The following is an 11,273-nucleotide window of genomic DNA, read 5'->3' as shown; positions in this document are numbered from 1 at the left end:
GTGGGAATTACTGGAACTTGAATTAAATGTTTGCACCATCCCTTTAAAAATTATTTCACATTTTGTCTCCTATGTAAGTTGACTGTGTTGAATAATGATAAATAAGTTGAACAAAGCCATAATATACTTTGTATTAATATAACTTAGTCCGGTTGATTGTGTTGTCAATAATGTTGATATATTGTTAAAACAGTTTCAAGCATCCGCTGTGATTTAATTTTGTCATCATAACTGACTATTATACTACGGCGACCGTTCCTGTGATCTTCCTCCCCATTAGTATTTTTTATGCTGCCAAGGTATTTTGATATAATTTTATTTTCCAAAAATTCAGCAGAGTTTTTGATTAAAATTAATCTGATGTTTTTTTTTTTTGGCGATTTTCGAGACAAAATGATGTATAAGTACTATAGGGTTAGGTTATGTGTAGTAATTTGATGTTCGTTGATTGCAAACAGCCTATACACCTACGATATATTTACCTTTTATATACTTCATACTTTGATTAATGCATTCCTAAATCTTTCTTCTTATCCGCCATCCGACCGTCATTTATCACAGGGTACCGTACACATCCACTACTAAATTTGTAGTGGAGGGAATCTGTTGGTGTTTTCTTTTAGAGTTGATCATCGAGTGTAGCAAACCTTCATCAATGGTCATATAAACGTGGGTTGTTTACACACACACACACACGCACACACACACACACACACACACACACACACACACACGCACACACACACACACACACACACACACACACACATATATATATATAATGTGTGTATTATTGCAGGGTAGAAGAAGCCCTTGATGGTCATAACAGACTCACCATAAGCTCCTGGCGGCCTCATGTTTCAGCTAAATTAAAGATATAACGCGGTAGGTGTAACAAGTAGGGCTCGTGCGGGTAATAAAGACACGTAATGTTTTTGTTCTAATGTTTGTGTAACTCAAGACGTTCTTAATGACCAGTGTTTTGAGGGAAGTGATCATGGCTCAGAGAGTTCTGTCTCATTATGTTTTAATTGTTGTTAGAAAAGTGTTATTACTAACTTTGTTACCCTTTTAAAGACCATCGTTGTTGAAGCGCAGTAATATCATTATAACATTACCATATCTTGGCTCCGTGTGGTGTGGTGTGGTACACTATGCGGTGCACTAGTGTGACGGCTTGGTACACTGCGGTACTTTAGTATGGCGCTAAGGTACACTAGTGTGATCGTGTGGTACACTATGTGGTCCCAACTAAGTAGCGAAGCCTTCATTATATATATCCCATACATAGTTTTCTTTAAAGCACTTTATTATTATTATTATATAGATGATGTTGTGTCTGACGGTCTGTGTGTGTGTGTGTGTGTGTGTGTCTGACGGTCTGTGTGTGTGTGTGTCTGACGGTCTGTGTGTGTGTGTGTGTGACGGTCTGTGTGTGTGTGTGTGTGTTCTGACGGTCTGTGTGTGTGTGTGTCTGACGGTCTGTGTGTGTGTGTGTTCTCTGACGGTCTGTGTGTGTGTGTGTCTGACGGTCTGTGTGTGTGTGTGTCTGACTTCTGTGTGTGTGTGTGTGTCTGACGGTCTGTGTGTGTGTGTGTGTGTCTGACGGTCTGTGTGTGTGTGTGTGTCTGACGGTCTGTGTGTGTGTGTCTGGACGGTCTGTGTGTGTGTGTGTCTGACGGTCTGTGTGTGTGTGTGTGTGTCTGACGGTCTGTGTGTGTGTGTCTGACGGTCTGTGTGTGTGTGTGTCTGACGGTCTGTGTGTGTGTGTGTCTGACGGTCTGTGTGTGTGTGTGTCTGACGGTCTGTGTGTGTGTGTGTGTCTGACGGGTCTGTGTGTGTGTGTCTGACGGTCTGTCTGTGTGTGTGTGTGTGTGTCTGACGGTCTGTCTGTGTGTGTGTGTGTGTGTGTTCAACAGGTGATTGACGTCTCATCTATAACTCACCTGTACTGAATCTTACCTTGTGCCTCGTCCTTCACTTTTATCTTCTATCATCTTATTCTCCAAATATTTCTTCAAAAACCACATATACTATTTTCATATTACCAACTATCTTTTATCTATCTCCATAACAGTTGCTTTTTGTCGCTTTCATGTTAATCAAATTTAAGAAAAGTAAGTTTATATGTAAATTCTTCCAGTCAGAATTAGGACGGTATAATTTCTCTGTTTTTTTTTCAAGGAGAATATAACAAGTTTGTGTGTCTGGTGGAAGTGAGGTGTTTTGTGTGGATTGAAGAAGTAATGTGTGTGTGTGTGGGTGGGTAATGTGGGTGTGTGTGGGTGGGTAATGTGGGTGTTGTGAGGTTGAGTGTATGGGTGAGTGTGTGGATGAGTGTGGTTGTGGGTATTGTGACTTGTGTGGGTGTAGTGTGAGGGTGTTGTGAGTGGTGTAAGGGCGTGTGGATTTTTTTTTTAGCTTATGTGGATAGTGTGAGGATGTGGTTATGTGGGATGAAAGAGAAGATATGTTTCAAGTAAGGGCTTTACACTATAGCTTATGGTGGTGGGGGGGGGGTTAGGAGTTAAGCGTGGGTATATGAGTGTCTCACATGCACTGGGTGTAGAGTGTGGCAGAGATGACCTATTTCCAGAGACATACAAATCTTTAACTTTACACACACACACACACACACACACACACACACACACTAATTTACATCACAGGTAAAAAAAACGTACAGGTAAATTCTTTCTCTAATCAAAGTGGAAGAAAAAAATATACCATCCAATACCTTTGAGAAAAACAATTATACACTAAATTAATAACAACCATTACCTGTATAAAGTAAACCACACCTGTAAAAAAATAAACCACACCTGTAAAATAAAATAAACCACACCTGTAATAAAAATAAACCACACCTGTAAAAAAAAATAAACCACACTTGTAAAAAAATTAAACCACACCTGTAAACACCAAAACAAATCTTGCTCTAATTAAAAAAGAAAAAAAAGAAGATAAAATTAAAAAAAATAAATAAATCATCTCCATATTTTGTTTACATTACTCATCATTTTCTCGCAGACAAGCTAAAAATATCACGTTTTGGTTATTCATCTTCCTCAGTGTAGCGGGAAGATAAGAGAGAGAGAGAGAGAGAGAGAGAGAGAGAGAGAGAGAGAGAGAGAGAGAGAGAGAGAGAGAGAGGTTGCCTGGGAGGGGGTGGCCGTAATAGGAATTAGGCTGGGTAAGGTCAGGGGTCACTGGCAGCTCACACAGAAACACCCTTGCAGCCACTAGGATTTGTATGTGTATGTGTATGTGTGTGTGTGTGTGTGTGTGTGTGTGTGTGTGTGTGTGTGTGTGTGTGTGTGTGTGTGTGAAGGAGACTGGGATAGTTATGGTGGAGCCTAGGATAGTGTGAAGGAGCCTAGGATAGTTATGGTGGAGCCAGGATAGTTATGGTGGAGCCTAGGATAGTTATAGGATGTGAAGGAGCCTAGGATATTTATGGTGGAGCCTAGGAAAGTGTGGGCCAGGATGGTGTGAAGGAGCCTAGGATGGTTATGGTGGAGCCTAGATAGTGTGAAGGAGCCTAGGATAGTTATGGTGGAGCCTAGGATAATTATGGTGGAGCCTAGGATAGTTATGGTGGAGCCTGGGATGGTGTGAAGGGCCTGTGTGAAGGAGCCTAGGATGTGTGAAGGAAGGATGGTGTGAAGGAGCCTAGTTATGGTGGAGCCTAGGAAAGTGTGAAGGAGCCTAGGATAGTGTGAAGGAGCCTAGGATAGTGTGAAGGAGCCTAGGATAGTTATGAAGGAGCCTAGGAAAGTTTGAAGGAGCCGAGGATGTGGAGCAAGGTGGTAGTGTCTGAAGTTGACCTTTTCCCCGACAATTCCTGACAAATATATTCAATTATATGCAAGTATGAGGCGGCTTGTTGCGTGTGCTCATTATTAATAGTGATAGTGGGTGTGGGTGGTGTGGGTGGTGGTGTGGGTAGTGGTGGGTGGTGGTGGTGGTGGTGTGGGTAGTGGTGTGGGTAGTGATGTGGGTGGTGGAGTGGGTAATGGTGGGTGGTGGTGGTGGTGGTGTGTGGGTAGTGATGTGGGTAGTGATGTGGGTGGTGGTGTGGGTGGTGGTCTGTGGTGGTGGCTTGTGGGTGGTGGCTGTGGGTGGTGGTCTGGGTGGTGGCTTGTGGGTGGTGGCTTGTGGGTGGTGGCCTGTGGGTGGTGGCTTGTGGTGGTGGCCTGTGGGTGGTGGCCTGTGGGTGGTGGCTTGTGGGTGGTGGCCTGTGGGTGGTGGTGTGTGGGTGGTGGTCTGTGGGTGTTGGTCTGTGGGTGGTGGCCTGTGGGTGGTGGCTTGTGGGTGGCGGCCTGTGGGTGGTGGCCTGTGGGTGGCGGCCTGTGGGTGGTGGTCTGTGGGTGGTGGCTTGTGGGTGGCAGCCTATTGTACTGTGCACCCATTATGGCAACACTGACCACAGAAAACTCCATAATAATATTTAACATTTTTGAGAATTATTTACTCTAGTCACTATATTGTTTTCAGGGCTTACGTAATTTTTCTCTAAACAAAAGACATTAAAATAATATTGGTAATAAAACACAGAATTTATAAGAAGCAAGATTATATTTGTCTTCTGAGGAATTAGTAAATACTTTCTTGATTACATTTCTACCATAATTATTGCTCATTAATTAGATTCACCATACAGGATAATACTTCATCCAACAACAACTCCTACTTTTCCTACAGAGGCAATTATCCTAAAACACAATCACCGTATTTAGGTTAGGTTAGATTAAAACCTAACCTAACCTAACCAAACCACAGTAGTAGGGGTGCCTAATCTCTCCCCTGAAGCATATAGGGAAGCCATGACACCTGAGATGCCCTTATCTTACCTGTGACCTCAGACATCCCAGGGCCTGAGAGAGAGAGAGAGAGAGAGAGAGAGAGAGAGAGAGAGAGAGAGAGAGAGAGAGCCCTCAACTCCAGCTAGGAAGTTCTCGGAGCAGGAGCTGGTGGTGGATAAGGGGGGACTGCTCCGTTACTGCCCGAGGAGCTAAGTAACACCATACGTGACACTTCGACATGACAGGCGAATATGATAAATTTGGTAGGTAACTATAATCGCCCTTTTATCACGATGCTTCAAGGGTCAAATTAAAGTAGCCAGACTACAACCATCCATCTATAACCATCCGTCTACAACCATCCATCTACAACCATCCATCTATAACCATCCGTCTACAACCATCCGTCTACAACCATCCATCTACAACCATCCACCTACAACCATCCACCTACAACCATCCATCTACAACCGTCTCTTCCGCTGGAGGATGGCTAAGCACTGATCCAAATCATTCCTATTAGAGGTGACGATACCACACAGTAGCTTCTCGTAACACAGGTCATCACAGGTCACCTCCAGGAACGGGTCACCGGCACTCACATAGTTCCTGCCGAGAGAGAGAGAGAGAGAGACAAGGGGTGAAATGAGAGATGAAGTGAGTGAGGTGAAGGGATGAGGTGAGAGATGAAGGGTGAGGTGTGAATCGAACGGTCGAAGTGAGACAGGTGGTTGGTGTGATTAGAACAACAAGAACAACGTGAAGAAGAAGAAGAACTCACTCACTCACTGACCTATAAAACAGCATAAAATCTACCACTGATATATGATACACCTTACCTGAAGTACATGTCAAAGAGTTCTCTATCCTCGGCCATACGGTGAGCCAAGTCCTCCCAGTCAGCCGGTGTGAGTGAGGTCATACCGTACTGTTCCCTAGCACTGTATAGTTGGTACCATCTCACTAGCCCGGTCTCCTGCGCCTCTGTCAAGTTCATGATGTACGTCTCGTGGTCCAACACAAGCTATGGGGAAAGAGTGGTGGGGTTTGTATGTGTATTATGATGATGATGGAAGTGGTATTATGTTGTAAGGTAATATATAGACACACACACACACACACACACACACACACACACACACACACACACATACGTACACTACAGTATACTGACTCAACCCAACCCCACCGATAAAGAGTAGAATGTTAAACCACCAATTAAAAATAAACCAAAGTATCTAAACTCTACACTACAGTTAAACCCTTGAAAAGCAAAAAAAAACATGAAAACATGATAATTATATAACTTCAAGAACCAGGATACAAAATAAAACAACCCTCACCCTAGTTGTATTCTCCCGGTCGCCGTCAACATGATAGATCCGATAGGCAGGATTAAGGTAGTACCAAGGTGTTTGACTCGGACAGATATACGCTACACTCACTGGCCTGTCACCATCATGGAAGATCTCTACCTCGTCGTAGTGTGTGTGACCGTAGAACTGTCCACGGATGATATTTTCGTACCTGTAGTGAGGTTAAATGTAGAGAGGTAGGTGTGAAGAAGAATCGCCAGGTAAATAATTAGGATGGTGTTTTAGGATGTGATGTGTTTTGGTTTAGTTTAGTTTCATGGTTAGGTTAGGTTAGGTTAGGTTAGGTTAGGTTAGGTTAGATTGGAAATGACGTGATAATTACAATGTTATAAATTTTTTCTTCGTCTTCTTTTCTCATAACAGATCCAAGACTTATTACCTGACGACGATCTTGTTGTACTCCCGTGACCAGGTCCTCTCGGTAGATATCAACCCTGGGGGGACGTGTCCCAGCAGGTGCACCAGTTCACCCGCTGCCTCTGCCTTGTTCAGTTCTTCCTCCAGCCATGCCAGCTCATCTCCTGGATCCTGAGAATTCTCCACCAGCCACCTGTAGGAGAGAGAAGGTGAGGAGAATGGGTGGGTGGGGTGTGTAGGTGAGGAGAATGGGTGGGTGGGGTGTGTAGGTGAGGAGAATGGGTGGGTGGGGTGTGTAGGTGAGGAGAATGGTGTGGGTGGGTGGGGTGTGTAGGTGAGGGTGGTAAGTAGGGTGAGAAGAATGGGTGGGGTGTAATGAGAGAAGGTGGGGGATTGGTGGAGGCGATATTCTGAATAAGGTGACAAATTCTTAAAAAAAAAAAATCCCATAAAAGTTTAAAAGGGACAAAAAATCGAAGAAAATATCTAACCAAAGAAAAAATACAATAAAACTTCGTCGAATGAAAAGACAAAACAGGGAATAACAAGAGAACTATAAATACTAGAATAAGAGACAAGGAACAAATCAATATCCGAAAGGTGTTGATGAAGAGGTGCGAGGCCAACACTCACAGGTTGGTGGCGTAGCCGAACATCGTGTTGAAGGAGATGATTCTGAACCCAGGCTTCACCAACACTGAGTAATAGGCGCCTCTCATCACGGTGGAGTTGTCGAGGTGTGGCACTAGATGGGACCACTGCTCAATCAGCCCCTGGTAGAGCCATGTAGCCGCTAGATCCTGAGGCGTGTCTTCAGCATTAGGATTCGGGAACCTAACGGAGAGAGAGAGAGAGAGAGACGGGTATATATACTCACTGTTCAAGGTACACACACTCACTACTCTAGGGCTACACACACGCACACACACGCACACACTCACTGGTCAATAGGGCTCATCTCGTGGTTGCCGACGACGGGAAAGATGGGAGTGTTAGGGAAGTACTTGCGGACCATCTCGTATGTTTCTCTCACCATGCGTAGGTTCCACTCCTTAGAGGTCGACCACATATTGTGAGGCACCACGTCTCCCGTCCATACCACGTAGTCTATGTCCTGTAGGAAGCCTGGGGTCATTGTGAGGTCGTGTAGGAGGGGGATCCTTTGTGTGTGTGTGTGTGTGTGTTTTTTTTTTATATTCAAGATTAATGTAAACACAGACAGTACCGGGAAGGTGTAACTTAGACAGTTCCGGGATGGTGTAACACAATACCGGGAACGTGTAATATAGTACCGGAAAGGTGTAACATAGTACCGGAAAGGTGTAGCATAGTACCGGGATGGTGTAACTTAGACAGTACCGGGAAGGTGTAACATGGACAGTACCGGGAAGGTGTAACATAGACCGTACCGGGTGGGTGAGGGTGATGTGAGCCAACATGTCCTCCAGCATCCAGGGAGGTGAACCACAGTGCCGGTAATCTCCCCAGTACCACGCCTTTTCCTCCTCTGTATCCGGTACACCTGTGAAGGAGGAGACGTGAATGGCCCATCGTAATTATTCTATTTTTACCGGAAATAATTAATTAGAATATTGGAATCTCTCTCTCTCTCTCTCTCTCTCTCTCTCTCTCTCTCTCTCTCTCTCTCTCTCTCTCTCTCTCTCTCTCTCTCTCTCTCTCTCTCTCTCTCTCTCTCTCTCTCTCTCTCTCTCTCTCCTTGTCATCCTTGCCCCTCCCCAAAACCACGACCTTGGACTGTACACCTCTGGCTAGTGATGTTGTATAGTTCTCAGGCCATACTACATCTCTAGAGTGATAACACACACACACACACACACACACACACACACACACACACACACACACACACACACACACACACACACACCACGCACAGAGTCATTCCTGCAGCAGAGGTTCAGAGCAGTGAGCGAGGGAACCCGGCTGGTAGAGGATCCATATGAGGGTCAGCTAGTTGTAGGACCTTCAACCTCCGCTCCTCGTCCTGTATATTACAACAAGTGGTGGTCAGACGTGTGTGTGAGAGAGAGAGAGAGAGAGGTTGGTGCCATACAAGAGGAGTATAATAGTCTTTCTCTTACACACACACACACACACACAAGTGGCTACAACATCATACCTTAGGAAGAACAATAGGTTGAATGGGTGGTTTAGTGCCTTGAAGGGTGACAGACCATTCTCTATCAGGGTTAGTGGACGTACACCCGATGCTACTCATGACCTCCCCGCAGGCGTCACTAGCGGAGATGTTGTTGGTGCTGAGTATATGGTACACGGCAGGCTGTTAGAGGGTGATGAAGGGGGGTGGAGACTTGGTAAATATGATGGCCTTATGATACTGATGACTTAACTTAGGTATATGCAATGGAAATCAATAGGGGGGGAAGGTGTGATTAATATGGGATTTGATATTTCACTTTGTTTTTACTTTATATATAAGTTGAGGATGTGAGTCTTTGTGTGTGGATGGGGTAGTGTGTAGGTGTGGATGGGGGGAGTGTGTGTGTGTGTGTGGAGGGAGTGTGTGTGTGTGTGGATGAGGTCTTGTGTGTTTTTCATTCCCCTTTTCATAAGGGACCTAAAACCCGAATAAGGAACCTAGAACCAGTATAAGGGACCTAGAACCAGTATAAGGGACCTAAATCCAGTATAAAGAACATAGAACCCGTATAAGGAACCTAGAACCAGTATACGGAACATAGAACCAGTATAAGGAACACAGAACCAGTATAAGGAACACAGAACCAGTATAAGGAACCTAGAACCATCAACAAAGTGGTATACTGACAGCGACGAGTGGAATGAATCCATCACAGTAGACTTTGGTCATGCCGGTGACGGTGACGCAGACGGCGATGGCTTCCTTTACCAACGTGTCGTAACCTACTCCCTCCTTCATCTCCGCCGTCAGGAAGTCAAACGCTATCGCACACTCCAGGCACATCACATTTGCTGGTTTAAAAGGGGATACAAGTGGGACGTTTTATACATTATAATTGATGAAGTCATATAGAGTGACATTCTCCCGCGACATTACACGAGTTAAGATATTGTACAGACAGACACACATCACAGACCTTCAGCTTCATCCTGGGGTGGTAAAGGATCCTCAGGCCCCAAGGCTGGTGCGTGTAGACGGTCCAAGATGATACTTCTTGGTGATGGTGCCCCTTGAGGTGTGAGCCGCGGCAGGGTTTTCTTCACCGGTGACTTCACTGGTGGAGGTGACGTCCATGCCAGTGTCAGCAGCGTCACAAACGTCACAGTGAAGAGACGCCCTGGGAGGAAGGGGTTGATAGTAAAATAGGATCCCATAGGCATGCTGTATATAAACTTTTGGGTACATAAGGAGGCAGCATGGCCGGCACTACACTCAACACCCTAAAGACAGTCTTACCCATGTTACTGTCTGTGCCGAGGCTGAGGAATCGACAATGAAAGATACTCCTCTAGTGAAGAATTTATATTCTCTGATGCCAGATTACTAATACCTGTAATAATTCAGGTGTCAAGGCAAGATAACCTAAATTAGTTGGACTTTGACGCTCCCAGTAGTAGAATAATATTATTATTTGAAGTAGATATGACATATCTTGGGTCACAATTAATTTAAATAGTTTTGTGCTAATATACATATTATAAATTCAGAGGATAACAGACGTAAGAAATACTAAAGGTGATGATGTAAGAAAAAACTAATATGGCTACACCTGGTTAATTCCCTTATAACCAGTTAGCCCCTGAGAAGCACCAGGTGTCATTATGCTATCACGTTCCCGCACTTAGGTTTTGGAGGACGCTCTCACTACCATAGAGAAAAATGCACCTAGCAACTGACAATATACATACATCACTATTAGTATTTTTCTTATGAATCTAGCTATTTCGGTAGACTAGGACAGCAACTTAAAGAAACAGATGTAATTCCTTACCTCAGGGACAGGAGTATATCTTTGGACTAAATATAATAGATTTTCAAATCAAATAACCTTTGCCTGGCAGTCATAACAACTTTTTTTTTTATTAACGTCATACTAATTCTCTAAACTTAAAGGAAGGTAATACTTCGTTGTCTTCCTTTTCCTATAATCAGTTGATCCTCTCTTCCTAGTTTAGGTTAGACTAGGTTTTGATCGAAATGCTAAGGCCCAGAAAATTTTTAGTATTCCACACCGATGTTGCACTTCGATTCATGTTACTATGGGGAGGATATGATGTTTATTCAAAGTTTCACGGTCACTTGTAATTTTATTTTCTGTGAAACATTGTAATAGAAAACGAATTAATTTCTAGGTGGACTGCTCTGGATGAATTGTGATAAAAATCAATATTACTTCAGCTACAGTTTTTCTTGTCAGCAGTTCCTTTGTATGCTTAGCCGGGCAAATATAATAAACTATTCGAATTAAGTGAAATCAATCCGTAATCTCCCCAACGCTGTTATCTTCCCAATGTAAGGGGGGTAGTTTTTATTTCACGTTTATTCAATTTATTCTTCAGTTGAAGCTTTCAACATCACTCACAAGGGATCTTTAATGTTCCATCTGTAATCAGACATATCTAATTTGCTTAATATATACAACTACAGTTGCAATTTCAAATTTTGTGTCGTCATACTAAGGAATAACGGAGTCTCGGGTGAACTCCAAGATTGAGAGAAAACGGAGGACTCAGGCGTCCTGAAGTAATGAGAAAACGGATGCCTTAGATGGGG

The 11,273-nt window shown here is 43.8% G+C and overlaps 1 protein-coding gene across 1 annotated transcript; it reads right to left on the bottom strand.

Moving 5' to 3' along the window:
- Positions 1–4,559: 4,559 nt before the first annotated feature.
- Positions 4,560–10,039, bottom strand: LOC121879056 (sphingomyelin phosphodiesterase-like). Its single transcript, XM_042385545.1, is given in 13 exon segments — positions 4,560–5,414; positions 5,645–5,829; positions 6,149–6,332; positions 6,561–6,731; positions 7,172–7,372; positions 7,480–7,652; positions 7,948–8,061; positions 8,434–8,452; positions 8,455–8,543; positions 8,679–8,840; positions 9,348–9,511; positions 9,637–9,837; positions 9,957–10,039. Coding segments are annotated over 13 exon segments (1,812 nt in total). The 5' UTR covers positions 9,961–10,039; the 3' UTR covers positions 4,560–5,269.
- Positions 10,040–11,273: the final 1,234 nt, after the last annotated feature.

The sequence above is a fragment of the Homarus americanus genome, unplaced genomic scaffold (assembly GCF_018991925.1).
Source record: "Homarus americanus isolate GMGI-L3 unplaced genomic scaffold, GMGI_Hamer_2.0 scaffold4060, whole genome shotgun sequence".
In the NCBI taxonomy this organism is placed as follows: domain Eukaryota; kingdom Metazoa; phylum Arthropoda; class Malacostraca; order Decapoda; family Nephropidae; genus Homarus; species Homarus americanus.
This window is presented reverse-complemented; position numbering and strand designations above follow the sequence as displayed.